This window comes from Bison bison, unplaced genomic scaffold (genome assembly GCF_000754665.1).
Source record: "Bison bison bison isolate TAMUID 2011002044 unplaced genomic scaffold, Bison_UMD1.0 scf7180017864472, whole genome shotgun sequence".
NCBI lineage: Eukaryota > Metazoa > Chordata > Mammalia > Artiodactyla > Bovidae > Bison > Bison bison.
In genome coordinates, this window is record NW_011495033.1 from 6,905,254 (window position 1) to 6,924,897 (window position 19,644).

A 19,644-nucleotide genomic window follows, 5' to 3' on the forward strand; every position below is an offset into this window, starting at 1 on the left:
CTGGAGCAGGAGAGAGTCCCAGGGACATCTCCACTTTTCCTGCAGCCGGGTCAACTCTTCCGCCGTCTCTTTACCCAGATCGCTCCACCCAAACTCCCGCCCACGTCCCTCCGTGCTTGTGTCGAGCTGTTCGGTGGATGGTGGATGCCTCAAGAGAAGAGAGGGCTTCTTGCTCTGTCTGGTACCCACAGTCCAGCCCAGGGCTTAGCCCACAGCTCCATCAGGAAGGGGGAATGCCAGAGAAGGCGGACGGGGTGGGGAGAGTAGGGCTGAGCGGCCAGCTGTCAGGGGCTGTGTTTTCTAAGGCCCGCCCAACGAGCCTAAAGAACAGGCTGTGATGGGGGAGGAGAGTGAACACCGGTGATGCTGGGGGACAGGAATGCCCGTGCCTGGGTGAACAAAAAGCACATTCAGTGAGCTGCAGGGGGGTGGGACAGGCGAGATGCCAAAACGCATTTTCCAGAGCTAGTGCAGCTGTGTGCCTGCGATATAAAAGCGAGCTTCGGAAACCTTCGAGCCTGTCAGACAGGCTCGGAGGAGGAGCCGGTGGTTACAGGGAGAAATGAGGAATGAGGACTTGGTGTCAGAAGGGCTATGAGTAATGGGCAAGGCAGACAGCCAGGCATGCCTGTGTTAGCGAGAGCCGCTCAAGGCTTCTCAGACTGAGTTAGGGTTTGGATGGGGCGTTTATTCCAGAAAGCAGCTGGGGCCGGGTAGAGTAAATTCCAAAGTATTCTCATATCGTTACAAACATGCAGCCACCGGATGAGCAGAAAACGATGAATCAGGTTTCTGCCTCCTTCAGGACAGTGCTGTCTAGAGGAACCTTCTGCGAAGACAGAGTGTTTTATAATCTGTGTGATCCCACTTGGTACTGTTAGCTACAGGAAACGTGACTAGTGCAACTGAGGAACTGAATTGATAAATGAATAGATAAAAAAATAAATAACCCCCCCAACTTTTTTGAAGCATAGTTGACAAAATCATATGGTTTTTAAAGGGCACAGTGGGATAATTTGATATATGTATACATTGTGAAAGGATCCTTCCCCCCTCAACGGGTTAATTAATATATCCATTGGAAGGAATGATGCTGAAGCTGAAGCTCCAATACTTTGGCCACCTGATGCAAAGAGCCGACTCATTGGAAAAGACCCTGATGCTGTGAAAGATTGAAGGCAGGAGGAGAAGGGGGTGACAGAGGATGAGATGGTTGGATGGCATCACTGACTCAATGGACATGAGTTCAAGCAAACTCCCAGGGATGGTGAAGGACAGAGAAGCCTGGTGTGCTGCAGTCCATGGGGTTGCAAAGAGTTGGACACGAGAGAGCGACTGAACAACAGTCACGGCACATGTGTACCTTTTCCTGGCCTGCTTTATTATCTATTTACTTTTTAGCCAATTGAATTTTAATTAATTAAAATTTAAAGGGTTCCACCTCTTATTAACATATACATCATTTCACATATTTACCTTTATCTGGCCTGCTTTATTTATCTGTTCATTATTTTATCCAACTGAATTTTAATTAATTAAAATTAAGTAGCCACATGTGACTGCTGACCACCTTACTGGCCAGTGTAGTTGTAGACTGTCAGCTGTGAGCAGACCCGAGGCATCTCAGAGCAGCAGGGGTGAAAAGGGCTTGAGCAGCCCGCTTCCCTATGCAGGTACCCTGCTGTGTCTCTTGTCCAGAAGCAGGAGATTTGGGCGGGGTGCTGAGCAGCAGAGCTGCGCATGTCTGTGGTCAGCCCACGCCCAGTCCCAGAGGCTCCCTGACCCTGTCCTCCCAGAGCACCACTCACTCTCACATCTCCAGATAAGACTTACTCTTCCTTCACAGAACTGCCCTCAGCTCCCCTCTATGGAGCAATTCTTCAGTTTGATAAGGCACAACAGTCCCCTCCAGTGCCTGCCCGGCACTTATCCCCTCGGCTCTTGCCTCTTCTGGACAAGACTCACTCTCAGTGCAAATACAAAGACCCACTTTAAGAAATGATGCCATGAAGCCCAGATTGTTAGAACCAAAGGCTCAGCTCATGTTACCTCCAAAGGATACCAGAATAGAAGGCAAGTTGCAATCATGTGCAGTGCTCTGGGTGACCACTCCTGGGAATTTTCCTTTTATAAAAAAATTAATTAGAAAACCTTTCCTTTTAAAAAATATTTATTTATTTTTGGTTGCACTGGATCTTCATTGCGGTGGGGAGGTTTTCTTTAGTTGCGGCCAGCGGGGGCTGCTCTTCATTGCAGGGCACGGGCTTCTCATTGCAGTGGCTTCTCTTGTTGCGGAGCATGGACTCTGGGTGCATGGGCTTCAGTAATTGTGGCACACGGGCTTAGTTGCTCCACACACGTGGAATCGTCCTGGACCAGGGATTGAACCCTTGTCCCCTGCATTGGCAGGCGGGTTCTTAACCACTGGACCACCAGGGAAGTTTCATCCCTAGAAATTCTGGTACTATGTCTCTGGGGTGAAGCTCGGGAATCTGCATGTCCAGGGATTCTGATACAAATTATATGCGGCCAAACACATGTGGGCAAGCAGTGATCTAGTGCAGAGAAGGGAAGTGATTTGGCCAAGGTCACACAGCAAGTTAAGAACAGAGCAGGGGTCAAAACCCAGGCATTTTGACTCCCAATTTGACACTCTTCCTTCCCCCAACTAGGAATATGGTTTATTTTGTGTGAGCGGATGACCTGGTTCAAAGCTCTGGGGGCTGGAGAAAGATAATATCCTTTTCATTGTCATATCCCTGAAAGTGCCTGGAACAGAGCAGAGCTCAGTAATTGTTTGTGGAATGAAGTGAATTAGTGAGGGAGTGTCCTCTGCTACGTTGACTGTTCCCTGCCCTTAGACCTGCTGGGAGTCTGCCCAGGGTTTACCTGGACCCTGGGAAACACCAGCACCACCTACCGCCCAGAGATAGGATCCCTCCCGTGTTGCAGGAGGCAGAAGGCCTCATCTGCTGAGATGCCGCTGGGCTGCACACAAAACAACAGCAACAGCAGTGATAATAACAGTAGCCATAACTGGGACCATCTGCACAATTCTGGGAACCAAAAGAAAATGTGGGGCCCACTGTCAAAAACTTACTGAGAAACTCAAGTTAGCGGTTGTTGTTGTTCTTTAGTCACTAAGTCATGTCCGACTCTTTTTCGACCCCATGGACTGCAGCCCTTCAGGCTCCCCTGTCCCTGGGATTTCCTGGGCAAGAATACTGGAGTGGGTTGCCGTTTTCTTCTCCAGGGGAACTTTCTGACCCAGGGATCGAAACCGTATTTCCTGCATCAGCAGGTGGATTCTTTACCATTGAGCTGCCATAGCAAAGCACCAAACCAAGAGTCTGGGATTTCCCTGGTGATCTGATGGTTAAGACCCTGTGCTTCCAATGCAGGAGGCATGGGTTTGATCCCTGCTTAGGGAACTAAGATCCTATATGCCGCGCAGAGCAGCCAAAACACAAAAAGCTCAAGAGTGTGACCCTCCTGAGCCTGTGTGACTGCAGTGCTCACACACCCACGAAGCCAACCCTGATGATAACCCTGCTTGGTGCTGGACAGAAATGTTCACATCTTCCTATTCCTTTTGCCACCAAATGATTCAACACTGAGTGGCTTCAAAGAGGGCAGGCTCCCGGTGCAGTGGAGGATTTGTTTACACATCACGAACACCAGGATTCAAAGCCCCAGAGAGAGACAGAGAGCAGAGAACGGGAAGTTACTACACGCACACAGCGTCAGAAGCCCTTGCTAATTGGGACCAAGCTGAGATCCTGATGGCCTAACATGAAAGGTGATGTTGAATCAGGAGGAAGGTAGTAAAGAGGCTTCAACCTGCAGAAACCAGAGTCTCCCAGCATTTTTTTTAGCAGCCAGGTCATGGTTGGCAGCAGGCAAAGGCGAGCATTTCCTGTGCCTGCAGAAAGGGCTGGGAAGCTCTGCGGGAAGAGATGGGGAGCGAGGGGCAGAGTGCATAATGGAGCAGAGAAAGCACATCGCAAGGAAAGCAGCTTATATCTTTAATCTTTGCAAATTACAGGAAGCGAACCGAGGCAATAAACACTGGAGAGAGGGAGGCAAAGAAGCGTCTGAAAATCTGGAGGAATTTTCTAGGCTAAGGCAAGGATGTACTGGCATAAAGCAATCTTGGGTTGGAGGAAACTGTAACAGTGGCTAGGATGGCTAGCTTGGGAGTGAAGGGTGGGAGGGAGGTCAGCCATATGGTGAGATGCATCTCAGCGCAGGATGGCTCTGCGTGTCCCCTCACCATCCTCTCCACTCTGCTCTCTGCTCCGGGAGCTGCCCTTGGGTAGAGTGTACTGCTGGCCTCCCTTGCCTTCTAGCTTCTGGTTGGCTTTAGCGAGTGTTGGGCCCAGGTGATAAACAAGGGGAGACAGGAGAGTCAGGCTGGGTTATTTAGTCTCTCCACTCTGTCCTCTGGTCCCTGTGGGTCAGCTGCATGCCACCTTGAAGGGCACAGCCCCGGGCTGGGGGACTAGCTCTCCATTCTGATATTGGCTCTTTCCTTGTTTCCCAGGCTTGGAAATGGCTCTCTCTGCTACCAGGCTCAGCACACAGCCCCATTGGCGTGTGCATGCATGCTAAGTCACTCCAGTCGTGTCCAGTTCTTTCTGACCCTATGGACTGTAGCCTGCCAGGCTCCTCTGTCCATGGGATTCTCCAGGCAAGAATACTGGAGTGGGTTGCCATGCCCTCCTCCAGGGGATCTTCCCGACCCAGGGATCAAACCTGTGTCTCTTGCGCCTCCTGCATTGGCAGGCAGGTACCACTAGCGCTGCCTGGAAGCCCCATTGGTACTGCCTTCTTCAAGCCTTGCCTGCACCTTTGTGGACTAGCCCTTCACTAATCGTTCCTTGTATTACCTGGTCTGTGGGTGCTGCTGGTTTCCTGGTTGGATACTGACGGGGAGCATCCCCAGAGGGTATCTACCACCTCACCTCTGAGAGGCAGCAGGAGGCCCCTCTGCCCCAGTGTCCACTGAAGGGCAGCTGTTGGTTGGAGCGCAGTTGGGAATGAAAACGTCACTACCTGCAGGGGTAGTCTTTGGTTTCCAAAGTGTATCTTTGCACTGAGTTGAAAATTGCCTGCTTATAGATTTTATCCCCTTTTTCTAGCTCCACCCCTTCTTCCAGGATCTGAAGATATAACCACTGAAGCACTTTTTTTTTTTTAAGTATTTTTAACTTATTTTCTAGGAGAATTTATTTAATCAATTTATTTATTTATTTGGCATATGGGTTCTTAGACCCCCGACCGGGGATCAAACACATGCCCCTGGCATTGGAAACATGGAGTCTTAACCACTGGACCGCCAGGGAAGTCCCACGGAGCACTCTTGTTTTCATGCTGACCCCAACAGAGCTGACTGCAGTGAATCTTTGTATCTGAAGTGCTCACTAGCTGAGGTGCGCTTAGGGATGTGCTTGGCTTGGCCAGGCATATGTGGGGAGGGTCCTCGGACCCTCTCTCCAACCCCCCAGGAGAACCACCTGTCCTGCATGGCTTGTGGAGTTCCGGAGGTCCCATTTCTTACACTGGGTAGGGTTAGCGTGGGCACAGCTTGTGCCCAGAGACAGAGCATCCCTTTCTCAAAGAAGTAAACCAGGCTTTCTGAGCCAATGGACATGCAAGCTTCTGGTATTTGGAGGGTCAAAACCTGAGAACACCCAGGACAGTTGGTTAGATGCTTGCGGCTTGAGGGTCAGGCAGGGTGAGGGTTAATGTTAGGTCTTGGTTATGCAACAGAGAAGTGCAATTCTATTAAACAGAACGGTTACCAAACGTACATTAGAGAAGGCACCGAATGTGGAGTTGGGTCTAGGCTCATTACAAAAAGATTTATTTCAAGGATTACTTAAATAATGAGTTTCCCTAGTTCATTCAGGCTCAGAGATTATAAATGACTGAGAGGGCTGATAAGTCTGGGAGGGTAACCAGCGTGTAGGAGAAAGTGCCAAGTCTCTGAAACTATAGGGGAAGTTGGTGAATGATTAGGATCTGTTGATAAAGATTCTGTTGATGCACCCTGCCAGCAGAAGTTAGGTCCCACCAGATTGCTGAACAGATCCTGTATGTAGATTGCAAATCTTGTTCAAAGCATTATCAAATTCATAGCAACTTTTTGTTATTGAATTTTTTTCAATAAATGAATGTTAAAAACACGATAGCATTCACGTGTGGGTGACGTCTGAGAAATATCCAGGGTGTTAAAAAGGCATCCTCGTATTTCCAAAGGATGGGAACAGTGGTCTAGATCAGAGCTTCTCCTACTTGAATGTGAGTCACCGGGGATCCTGTTACCGGGCAGACTTGGGATGGGGTCTGAGTTCTGCATTACTGGGGAGCTCTCTAGGGTTGCCAGTGCTGTTGGCTGGAGGACCACACTGTGGGTAGCAGGACCCGCAGGGGAAGATCTAGGCTGCAACAGAGCACACCAGGCCTGTGGAGGGCTGGTCTCTGCCTACCTCTCCAGCCCCAGACCTCACCCCTGGACCCAGCCACCTCGGGACACCAGGGGCTGGGCCTGGCCTTTGCACTCAATTCCCCTCCCTCTGCATGGCATTTCCCCTCCCTATGACTTATCCCCTCCTCTGACCCTCACATACTGCCCAGCCACCTGGCAAACAGGCCTGAGCATGGGACCAGAGGTCATCTCCTTTCTGAAGCCTCCTTGAGAAACACTTTTCTTCTCTTCCAGAACAATTTATCTCCTCCTTTGTACCCCAGCTTTCCTCTATCTGTCTTAACACTTCGAGGCATTTAATTGCTTACATGTGTCCCAAGCAGAGTGCAATTGCCTGCCATTCCTTGAGGCATTTAACGTGAGAACCCTTGGATCAATGAGTTTCCATGTCCTACATAATAGGAGCCCTTGGGATAGCCCTAGACCGTGAATGCTTTGAAAACCTGGACTGGGCCTTACATCTGTATCCCTGAGTGTCGGGCACACAGTAGGCTCTGTGAGACGTGAGCTCTGAACTGGGGCTGTTTCATCCACCTCCTAGATGGTCCCCTCCGACCATTGCCTGGCTGCCTGGGAGATTTAACTAGAGCACCTGCATAGCACTTAGCATCTGCATGAAGCAGGTCTTCACAGATTGATCTGCTTAATTGATGCCTGCCTTCAAGAGTGCTTCTGACTCATGGCAGCATTTCTCCACATTCTTTGGCACCTGTGGAGACCACCTCTCCAGGACAAAGGTCCACTCTTGAGAGCAAGCTCAGAATCACAGCTGGCTGCAAGCAGCATAGTCGGGTGCTCTAGACTCTCAGAATTCAGCCAGAGCCCACACCTCTCCTTGTGGAGAGGTCCTTGGTACCAGGCACTAGCACAAAAGTCTCTCCTGGAGGCAGAGATGTTAGGGAAACCATAGCAACCATCTCCCTCCACTCTTGCTCTGTCCCATTTGTGATGGGGGCTGGGAACCATGCTACCTTTGAGAGTTGCTCAGGCCCTCCAGCTATATGGAAAATTTATGATTATTTTTTAATTTAATTTTAATTTTGATCAAAGCAATACATGTACATAATTTTAAGAGCCAAATGGTACCTCAAGGCTTTTAATGAAAAACCGTATTTTCCTGCTCCACCTCTCCCCATCCCCTGAGACACACTCCTCAGAGGCAATTTCTCTCAAGAGTTGGAGCTGTTTCTCCCAGAACTGACTTTCATAGTTTCATGGACATCAACTGCTTGACAGTTATTTCTTGATTTTTATAACTTTTAAGTATTATCTACTGAATTTCCACCATGGGAGCTGAAGCTGTAAGCTCCTTATATGAAATATCCTGCATACTCCCTTGCCTTTCACCTAGACGTCAGTATCCAGCTTTCACTTAATTATGACTATGCAAATATTACCCACACCCCAGCCTTAGAGTATATAACATTTTTGATCTCTTCCTTGTGAAACTGTTTTGTTTTTCCTATTTTTTTTTCTTTTTGTTTTGTTTGGCTTGTACCTATGGCAGAAATAGCAAAAAAAAAAAAAAAGATCAAAGTTATAGAAAGAGCGGAAAAGTGGTTGCCAAGGGCTGGGGGTGGGTGGAATGGAGAAGGTAGTAAAGGTGTACAAATGTACAAACTTTCAGTTATAAGATGTCTAAGGTCAGAAGATTTTATGTAAAACATGGTGACTATGATTGATAATACTGTAACATATCTTTCTGATCCAGAGTCAAAACCCAGGTCTCCTACATTACAGGTGGATTCTTTACCATCTGAGCCAACAGGGAACCCAAAGTGTTAACTGTCCAGGAGTGTCAGACTCTCTGCGACCCCATGGACCCATCAGGCTCCTCCGTCCACGGAATTCTCCAGGGAAGAATACTGGAGTGGGTTGCCATTCCCTTCTCCAGGGGATCTTCTCGACCCAGGGATTGAACCTGGGTCTTCAGCATTGCAGGCAGATTTGTCACCATATGACCATCAGGGAAGCCCTTCAGTTCAGTTCAGTTCAGTCACTCAGTCGCGTCCAACTCTTTGCGACCCCATGAATCGCAGCATGCCAAGCCTCCCTGTCCATCACCAACTCCCGGAGTTCACTCAAACTCACATCCATCGAGTCAGTGATGCCATCCAGCCATCTCATCCTCTGTCATCCCCTTTTCCTCCTGTCCCCAATCCCTCCCAGCATCAGAGTCTTTTCCAATGAGGTGGCCAAAGTACTGGAATTTCAGCTTTAGCATCATTCCTTCCAAAGAACACCCAGGGCTGATCTCCTTTAGAATGGACTGGTTGGATTTCCTTGCAGTCCAAGGGACTCTCAAGAGTCTTTTCCAACACCACAGTTCAAAAGCATTAATTCTTCAGTGCTCAGCTTTCTTCACAGTCCAACTCTCACATCCGTACATGACCACTGGAAAAACCATAGCCTTGACTAGACAGACCTTTGTTGGCAAAGTACTGTCTCTGCTTTTCAATATGCTATCTAGGTTGGTCATAACTTTCCTTCCAAGGAGTAAGTGTCTTTTAATTTCATGGCTGCAATCACCATGTGCAGTGAAGCCCTTAAGGGAGCAGAAATTAAATGTTCTACTCTTGATATATCAAATATATTTGAAACCAAATTCTATCCTTACTTAATTTATAGGTTGCTGGATATAGAGTTCTCTCTTAGATAAGAAAGATTCCTGCTCCCTGGGCCCTGCCCCAAATTTGAAGGCATTCTGCGTCTTCTGGCTTCTACTGCATGCATTGAGAAATTGATTCTAATTTTAGATTCTAGGTATTTGACTGGGTTTTTCCTCTCCAGAACCTTTTGAAATGTTCTCTTTGTGAGCCTGAATTTTGCAAGGATGCATCTTGGTCTGGTTCTCTTGCCACTTATTGCAGATAGGACTTAGTGAATTCTTTCATTATGGAAAATCATGTGGGTCAGTTGGGAATTTTTCTTATTTTATTTCTTTGGCAACATCTTCTTCTCCACTCTCACTTTTGTAATTCTAGAAATTTTAGTTGTAGGATGTTGAGCTTTCTCGGTTTGCTTTCTCATTTTTGCATTTTTTTCTCTCCCATTTTCCATCTGTTCGTCTTTTTTGTTTTACTTTTCAGGCAATTTCCTCAATTCCAATCCTTCTGTGGGTTTAAAAAATGTTTGCAATCATATTTTTAATTTTCAGTAGGTTTTAAAAAATTTTTTTCTTTGGATGTTACTTTTTAATAGCATCCAATTTTAATAGCTGGTGTTTACAAATGCAGTATCATCTCTTACCTCTTGAGAATTTTAATTAAAATGTTTTGAAGTTTCCTTCTGCTTTCTGCATTTATTTTTTATTTATCAGACACGTACATAGTGCCTGATATTATTCAGGCACTTTGCTAAGTGTTTCACAAAAATATGAACCCCTATCTACCTTCCTAACAACCTTAAAGAATAGATAATAATATTATTCTCGTTTTAGAGATAATGGAACTGAGGCTCAGAGAGGCTAAGTAACTTGTCTGAGGTCACGCAGCTGGTAAGCTGAATAGCTGAGATTTGAACCAAGGCTCTAGAACTCATGCCATTAACCATTATCTCTATTTCCTCAAAGTTTCTTTTCTGTTTATTTGGTTTTGATTCCTTTCCTGTTAGTGTGTGTGCAGGCTCAGTCGCTCAGTTGTGTCCAATTCTGCAACCCCGTAGACTGTAGTCCGCCAGGCTCCTCTGTCCGTGGGATTTCCCAGGCAAGACTATTGGAGTGGGTTGCCATTTCCTTCTCTAAGGGATCTTCCTAATCCAGGGATCAAACTCAAATCTCTTGCATTGGCAAGCAGATTCTTTTCAATTGTGCCACCTGGGAAGCCCCTTTCTGTTAAGTGGCTTCTCTCAAGGGCTTGACTTTTTGACTCTCCATTCATCATTAAGAGTTAGTGTCTGGGCAGTCTTCTTTGTATGTGGGAGGATTACCAGGGGATTTCACCCTAGGATGATCTAACTGTATGGGGACTTCTGCCTGTCATTCTCTGTGGGTATTTTCTCTTGAGCTGGTCAGTGTCTCCAGGCTTCTGGTTAGGGGTGGGAGGGGTAGATTAGTCTGACTGAGGACCTCACTACTCAGGAGGCAGAAGCTCATTGTATCTCCCTGGTTTCTACACAGCACCTCACCCCTGCCCTCAGTTTTGTTTTTCCCCTTTCTTAAAATTAGTTCATTTTTTTCTTTTTTAAAAAAAATTAATTGGAGGCTCATTACTTTACACTATTGTAGTGGTTTCTGCCATACATTGACATGAATCAGCCATGGGTGTACATGTGTCCCCGATTCTGAACCCCGCTCCCACCTCCTTCCCCATCCCATCCCTCAGGGTCGTCCCAGTGCACCAGCCCTGAGCACCCTGTCTCATGCATTGAACCTGGACTGGCGATCTATTTCACATATGGTAATATACATGTTTCAATGCTATTCTCTCAAATCAACCCACCCTCGCCTTCTCCCACAGAGTCCAAAAGTCTGGTTTCCCCCAGTCCAGAGCCCATCTATTTCTTTTTTAAAATGAATTTACTTGTTCATTTATTTATTTGGCTGCAGTGGGTCTCAGTTGTGGCCTGGGGCTCTTTGCTGCCACGTGCAGTATCTTTTATTGTGCTGCACGGACTCTCTAGTTGAGACACAAGGACCTAGTTGCTCCCTGGCATGCGGGAGGGGGTTCCCGGACCAGGGATCGAACCCGTGTCTCATGCATTGCAAGGCAGACTCTGAACTGCTAGACCACCAGGGAAGTCCTGAGCCTATCTATTTTTCAATCTGATTTTTTGCTCGGGTGTAAAGAGATATTTGGTTGCATAACTTCTTTCACAGACTTCTAACTAATCCTCCTAGTTTTAGCTGCACCTCTCATCCTCATTGTCTGCAACATCTGATGCCTCCAATCCTCATCCTTTCTCAAGGAAGGGGGTTGTCTATGGACAGAACTGTTTGGCTTTAATCAGTTTCCCTGTGCAGACCCCGATCCTTCAGCCTTGTCTGCTCTGACCAGTCAATTAACATCTGCTCTCCACTTTCCATAAACTTGCTGACAACTACTGTTCTCTTCTTTCCCATCTTCTTTGGCCTTGTGGGTTTATACTTGAAAAAAAAAATTCTCAATTGCCATTTAGGAGAGATTTGGGAGGGAGCCTCCATACAAAGTTATGTTCATTCCACTGTGTCCACTCAGAAGTTTAGACCATAATCTTCCCTGAGGCTCAGTGGGCACATCATGGGCTCCTTTTACCATTCCAGGAGAAGAGGGATAGAAGTAGAACTGATCCCAGGATGTACACAAGCCATAGGACCAATGGGTGCTTTTCATTCCCAATAGCATCAGCTGCCCATTCAGCCTTTTTTTTTTTTTTAATTTTAAGAAAGATTTGCTTTTATTTTTATTTCGCCATGCCTCGTGGCACATGGGATCTTAATTCCTCAACCAGGGATTGAAAGCACCATCTTAACCCCAGACCAGAGAAGTCCCACTTACTCAGTGGTTTTCAAATTGGGTTCCTTGGAGCCCTAGGGTTCCTCAGAGAGTCTCAAGGTTGGCCACAGTGGAGCATGGAGAAATTAAACTATCTCCAGTTGAACCAGAGCAGCTCTTCCTTTATCTGCTTTATATATTGGGGCTGTGCTAAACCTTTTGTTCAATACAAGGATTCTGCTATGGGAAAAAAAAGAGGAAAAAAATAGAAAGGGAGAACAGCAACAGACCTATCATTATATGCCATTCTGTCTCCAAAGATGTCACTGGAATATTTTTTTCTGAGATATTTTTATGGCTGTGCCTTTACAATCACTTTTTTGAGTTTTAAAGGAATGCAGTGGAAGGAGACTTGCTTGTGGGTCCATAAGTGGGTTTTCAGCTGGGTTCAACTACTTAGCAAGGTGTGTGTTCTTGGGGAGCTTCCTCAACCTCTCTGGGCTTCAGCTTCTTTATTTTGCAATGGGGATTATACGTTGATTGGAGGGTCACTTTGGGGATTCATGGGACAGAATGTTCATGGCATTGGTGGCTCAATGGTGAAAAAAAAAACAACAAAAACTGATGGCAATGAAAGAGACTCAAGTTTGATCCCTGAGTCGGGATCAAAGATCCCCTGGAGAAGGAAATGGCAACCTACTCTGGTATTCTTGCCTGGAGAATCCCATGGATGGAGGAGCCTGGTGGGCTACAGTCCATGGGGTTGCAAGAGTTGGACACGATGTAGTGACTGAACCAACCAGCCACCCTGGTCCCATCACCGTGCACAGTACAGCGATATTTTCTCTCTCTCAACAAATGTATCAACAGATATCTATTGCCCTGGTATATGTCAGTGAGGCAGACAGTCCAAGATCCCTAACCTTTTGTAGCCTGTGTTTCAATAGAGACAGATTCACAACCCCAAATATTAGTAAATAAGTAACTCATATGGCATACTTGAAGATGACATGATGTGGAACAGAGGACAAGCAAAACAGACCAGGAGGGGTGAGGAGTGGGGTGGAGTGCAGTTTTAAATAGGGCAGTGAGGGGAGGTGAGAGCAGAGCAAGACTTGACGGAGGTGAGGGCATGAGCCACATGGTCCGAGCAGGCAATTCTAGGCAGAGGGAATGGAGGATGCAGGTGCTCAAAGGGAAGCTTTCCTGGGGTGTATAGGGAGTCACAGGGAAGTCAGAGTGGCTACAGCCACGTGAACAGGGGGCTGAGTAGGAGGAAATGAGCCTGGGGAGATGATATGGGGCAAGGTATCGACTCTATTAGATCGAGGACTCTCAAAATAATTTCTATGCTTAAAAATATAACATCAAATTCATTTTCCCCCAACACTAGGATTTGGGGACATCAAGGCAGAGTTTACTTGATTAAAAAGTATATTTTCAAAACTTCCCTGGCAGTCTAGTATTAACAGTTAAGACTTCACCTTCCAATGCAGGGGATGCAGGTTTGATCCCTGGTCTGGGGAGCTAAGATCCCACATGCCTTGTGGCCAAAAAACCAAAACATAAAAGAAGCCACACTGTAATAAATTCAATAAAGATTTTAAAAATGGTCGACATTAAAAAAATCCTTTAAAAAGTGTATTCTCAAAAGGGACCTACTGCATAGCACAGGGTCTATGCTATCTGCTCAATATGCTATCTACACAATATCTGCTCAATATTATGTAGCAACCTAAATGGGAAAATAATTTTAAAAAGAATAGATATATATGTACATATAACAGAATCACTTTGCTGGACACGTGAAACTATCACGGCTTGTTAATCAACTATAATCAATACAATATAAAAAGTTAAAAAAAAGGAAATATAAAAATAAAAAATTAAAGTGCATTAATATTTTAAAAAGTGTATTCTACATCAGCTTGAATGAAGGCGATAATTTTGAGCCTGTCTGTCTAGAATGCAAGTCTTTAGCGAGCTCCCAGCACACTGATTCCAGTTTGCTCAGATGTAACCCATCCCCATGCTCACCCCTACCTCCCTGAGGAGGGCCATTCCCAGGACTGGCGTGTGGAACCCAGCTCCCTCAGGGCTCCCTTGTCCTTCCATAGACACGCCCAGTGTCACTGATTGGCCCAGGGGAGAGCACCTGACTGGGCTGGGCCAATGAGTCCCTTCCTTGTTTTTCTCTTTTTAATAGAACAATGGGAGACTCAGAGTGGCCTCTCCCTGACGGTAGGATGTGAAAAATTATAAATCTATTGGGAGCTATGTGTGAAAAGATACATGTGCGGAGAAACCCTGTCTCTAGGGAGAGAGAAAAAAGCAAATCAGAGAGAGGAGAGGTAACAGAAGGGGTGAAAGCCCGAGGAGGCGGGTGCTCTTGTTTCCAGGTGCTTCTTGTGCCGCCCCTTTGCCTTCCCGCAGCTGGGTTGCTGAAGCTGGCCTTGGATTCCAGGGGTAATACAATTCTTTTATGCCCAAGCTTGTCTGAATCTGGGTTTTCTCATGTGCAGCCTAGATAACCCACTGCTTATTTCTTTTATCTTTGAAGTTACTCAGAGGCATCTACACAGAGTTTCATTTTTAACAACCTCCCACCTGCCTTCAATTTAATTTCCTTTAGCAAAATGCTGGTCGTGAAATCTGCACTTCTGTAGCCTAGGACAGCTTTTCAGTCCTTTTTCTATTTTGTGAGGTCCTCCATGAAAAAGGTTTTCCACGGTCAAAAACATTAGGGAAATAAATGCTTTATGCAACATTCCTATCTTGGAGATTCATAATGTGATGTATGGAGAATTCCCGCCCTGAATTAACGTGTTTAACTCTGCCTAACCAGGGTTCTCCAGATCATTTTTATTCCTGTAACATGTAACATCCAAAACTCAGGATTTGGGGGCGTGCTGTCCAGGTCCATCTGTGACTGAGCCTGCCTTCTTTAAAGTGGCATATTTCCAGGGTGCCTTCCACAAGGATATTTGACCAAGGAGGCATTGTCAGCCTGGGGGAAAGGACATTTTTGATCGATTTTGTAGTCACTTTCTACTTGCTAAGCATGAGTCCATAGGACTGGGTCCACCCAAAGTGGATGTCTTTTCCTTATTCACTCTTTGGCACCAAAGGTCCTCCCTGTAGGTCAGAGTTACACCCAGAAGCATGGCTCCCTCATTGCTTCCTGAAATTTCTGAGAAGTGAAGCAAGAATGTCCCAGAGGCTCTGCTTTGAGAATGAGCTACCCAGAGGATAAAGTGCTCCAGGACCCTTGCGTCAGCGTAGGATATTTGGAACAGTCTCTGCCTCTGGGATGGTCTGACCATCCTCCTATCTACTGGTTGTCATTATCAACCTTGACTGTTTAGAGTTTGCAGAGAGCGCTTATCTGATCTGCTGGTAAAGGCAGGGCTGAGTGTTCGATCATGGGTCTGACTCTTTAAAGTTACTTCCCTGTTCTACTTCTCTGCCTCTGTCATCAAGCTGTCTGTGGCACTCTCTCAACAGCCAGCTTTCCATTCCTTTCTCCTCCATCATCACCCATCTCTCTTCTCTAAGGACTCAGGTTCCTTTTCCTGGGGATTGAGGGGAATTGGAAAGGTCAAGGAGGCAAGGTGGCATCCATGGGGCCTCCTGGCTTGGCAGGTCAGGAAGGCGGCTCCCTCCCAAAGACCAAGGTGGGATGAAGCTTGGCCATCCCCTCAGTCTTTGGGAGCAATGACCGAAAAGCAGAGTGTGGCCACACCTCCTCAAGTGGCCTTAAAGACAAACATCCCTCACTCACCAGAGCCCTCTCTTGTCCTTCAGCAGGTGTGTGGACGTCAATTCCACCCATGTGAGGCTCACCCTCCACCAGGCCAGGAAACAAGCAGCTTTGAGGTGACCAGAGTCTCCAAGAAATACTCATGACACAATGATTTCTCAGCCTGAAGAAAGGTACTGTGGAGGAAGTCTGGGTGTGGGGCAGGAGGCGTGGCTGGGTAGCCTGGATGAAGTTGCCTAACCTCAGCCTCCATCCCTGGCAGATGGAGATAAGGAGCCCTTCCTATTGCTCAACATGAGGGGAAGGCCGGGAGGGAGGGTGGTTATGGCCCAGAGGAATGCGGGGATGGCTGCAAAGGCAAAAATTCAAGAGGTCAAGCAGAGCTACGGAGGCTGTGCTCTCCAATACGGCGGGCACTCGCCCCCTGTGGCGATTTAAATGAATATACATCCAATGATAATAAAAACTCGGTTCCTCATTGATCACATATCAAAGGCTCAGTGTGGCTGCCATATAGGACAGCACAGTTAGCATTGTAGCAATGACCAGTTTCTTCTCTAACTGATTTCTTCTGGCTTCTGTCCTGCTTTCAACCTCTTCTCCTTCACACCCTGAATTATCCAACCTTAGAGGACGCAGTTTGAGTGACAAGTGCTGGTGTCTCACTAGGGACAACTCACGCTCACTTTGTGGGCAGGAGGGAGCCTGGAACTTTTGGATTCTGTGTGCGGCTCTGGTTCCTGATGGTAGCTTGAAAGGCAGGGGCTTTGTCCTGTGTCTTCTGCAGTCCGACCGTGTCCTGCCTGGGTGTTAGGCTCACAGTAGGTCTTTAACCACGATTATGGATTTGTCCTGAATGGATATAGCTCATGGTCCATGAGGGCTGACGGCTGGTCAAGAAGCCAGGGGCAGTACAGTCCTGGCTTGGCCACAGATTCACCATGTGACTATCTGTCCATCACTGCTTCCCACCAGGCCTCTGGAGAACAGGCATGCAGGGGCAGGGTGTGCGTGTGTGTGTGTGTGTGTGTGTGTGTGTGTGTGTGTGTGTGTCTATACATGTGCTTTGGCTCCTGACTCAAGGTAACAGGTGAGAAATCCAACATTCACTGGAAGGATATAACTAACTTTTGGTCAGGCTGTGGGTATGGGGTCTCCGGGATTCTTTCCTTTTTAATTTAATTTCTGGCTGTGCTGGGTCTCTGTTGCCGTGCGTGGGCTCTCTCTAGTTGCGGCGAGCAGGGGTTACTGTCTAGTTGTGGTGTGCAGGCTTCTCACTGTGGTGGCTTCTCTTGTTGCAGAGCGTGGGTTCTAGGTGTGCAGGCTTCGTTGCCCCTCAGCATGTGGGATCTTCCTGAACCAGAGATTGAACCTGTGTCCCTTGCATTGGCAGGCGGATTCTTAACCACTGGCTCAGCAGGGATGTCCCTCCAGGATTCATTTTATTTTTTATTTCTCTGTTTTTCCACAAGAGGTTCAACTAGCAAATATGTTCTGGTGTCTCCAAGGTAGAGAACCAAGTCTTGGCGACCTGGTCCCAGCTTCCAGGACCCAGGGTTGTCTTTGGGCCCCAGGTCGCAAAACACAGGCTGGCCTGAAGGATGTTCTGGAAACCCAGGCTCTGTGGGCCCTTTTCCAGAGCGTGGCACTAACACATTTCTTTATCTGTTGGTGGAGGGCAGTGCTTAGTCGCTCAATTGTGCCCAACTCTTTCAGACCCCATGGACTGTAGCCAGCCAGGCTCCTCTGTCCATGGGGACTCTCCAGGCAAGAAGACAGTGGGGACCCTGAATTTAGGGAAGTGGATGGATTCAACTAAGCATCTGCTTGGCAGAGGGCTGCAGCCTGAGGTGAGCTCCCAGAGACGATACTGGATCCATGTGAGTGGGTGATGCTTGTGAGGCCATTTCACTCTTCAGAAGCAAGACGAGTGACCACAACATGCCCCGAGGGGTGCTCAGAGGCGAGGAGCCTGGAGAGTGGGTGCGGTGGATGGGAGACAGCTCTGGGCTTGTGGTCAGTCTTCTCCAGGGTGGAGGCCCTCGCTGCCTTCAGAAGCCTGGAGGGCTTGGAACTGGGGAGGGCCAGGCCTCAGGACGGGCTGAGGGAACAGCTATGGGAATCACAGGATGGAGGCTGGGCTGCAAGAAATGAGGGCCGGGGTGTTTGGCCTTCACCCCCTCCTCAGCTCCAACCTGAGGGCCGAGGCCTCCTTCCTGCTGCACTCTACTCTCCCTTCCCGCTACCTGGGGGCCCTCTCAGGCACATCTCCAGACTTCCTCTTCCATTCCCTCTTTGTTAGTCTCTCTTTGGGTCTCCTTGGCATCCAGGATCCCATGCTTGGGCACCTCTTCACTTCACTTGGTGAGATCTAGAGGCTGCCGGCCTCCCTAGGCCTCCCCGCTGTATCATTCCAACCACCGCTCCATCATCACAAGGCCTTCCCTGTCCTTCCTGCACCCTCTCATGAGGATCTCATGAGATAATCTCAAGACTCCAGGGACCCCATGCCCTGCAATGCTTTCCCTGAAACCCCCCCTCCTCCCAGGGGAAGGCTGTCATCCCACCTCAGCACTGGGGACCCTTGGGTCCCACTGGTCTGTGAGTCTCCTCTTCTAGGCTGTGATCAAGGGCTTGGTCTTTTTTCAATTCAATATCCTTGTTTTGGTGTAAAGCCTGAGATAGCATATGTGGCTTATGAATAGTTTGCTGAATAAATAAACGAATAATTGGATGCACTAAATAAGCTTTGGGACCTGTACACCCGGGTCCCCCATGGGCTCACGCAGGCTGAGTCTGTGCCCTTCCATTTTCCAGCAGCCCCTCCACCTTCCCTCAGCGGGAGAAACCTGCTTTCCTTTCCACTGGGCCCTGTAGCCGGGTTGGGATATGCAAGATGGTGGAAGCAGAAGGGGCTGGTCCATCACTTCCTCTTCTGAAATTGCGCCACCCACCGCTCCAACCGGACTTGTTAATTCAAGGCTTCCTCTGCACCTCCTCTCAGCCTACCCGCCTTCCCTTTCCAGTATCCCATCACCAGCCCCCTCCCACCTAGTGAAATCCAAGGAAAACTCAGGGCATCACAGTTTGTGCTGGGACGTCCTTCCGACTCACCGGCATATCACCCACCCCTTGATGGAGAGCAGCCCTTCACCGGGTGGGCCAAGATAACCGCTCCAGGCAAAGGTCTCCCAGAAGCCGCTCCCCTCTGCCCTCACCCCCTGCCCTGGCCCCTGGCCCGGCTCACCTGTCTCGCCCCAGATGGGCAGGTACTCATCCTGCTGAATGTCCAGCATGATCTCCAGCCCGTTGCCTGTCCCCCCCTTGACCGTGGTGAGCAGAGGCTTGCCATCCTCGCCTGAGTTAAACATGTAACACTTCCCATATTTTGTAAACACCTGAGGGAGAGAAGAGAAAGAAGCACGTGGGTGACTTTGGACTGGGCTCCAGGCAGACTGGGAACCCCAGAAATCCAACAGCAGGCCAGCGTCCCCACAGCCCATCATAGTCAACCCTCTTGGGGACCAGTGATTCCTCACCTCCGGTTAATGGGATGGATTCTGGCATCAAAGAACACATCTGGACACCCTTTGGGGTTTGTTGCCATGCAGTCTTGTCTCTCCCTCTGTTAATCCTTCCCTTTCCACCCCCACCCCCGAGGGGCAGCCATGTCCACTTTCAAGTGTCAAGCAGTCTGTATGCTTTCTATCCTGTAATCTGTGCCTCCAGCCCTGAGCTTTCTCTTGGGCTCCAGACACACTGATCCAGCTGCCTGATACGCATGATTTCAGGGGGACCCAGAGACACCCGACTGCAAGCACGTCCCAGTGGGATCAAGGCTTCCTCAGCCTCCGCACCCCACTGGATGGCTCTCCTGTGCACCGTATCCCGGGGAATAGCACTGTCCCCTGCCCAGGGGCTCAAACCAGACCCTCAGAGCAGGTGTCCCCTCTTCCTCTTTCTCACCCCACATCCAATCAACC

At 48.2% G+C, this 19,644-nt stretch overlaps 1 protein-coding gene across 1 annotated transcript in view; it reads right to left on the bottom strand.

Moving 5' to 3' along the window:
* Positions 1-19,644, bottom strand: part of ASIC2 (acid-sensing (proton-gated) ion channel 2) — a 1,220,326-nt gene that overhangs the window by 82,377 nt on the left and 1,118,305 nt on the right. Inside the window, exon 2 of the mRNA XM_010861483.1 lies at positions 18,909-19,059. Coding sequence (XP_010859785.1) covers positions 18,909-19,059 — 151 coding nt within the window. The remainder of the gene's footprint in view (positions 1-18,908; positions 19,060-19,644) is intronic.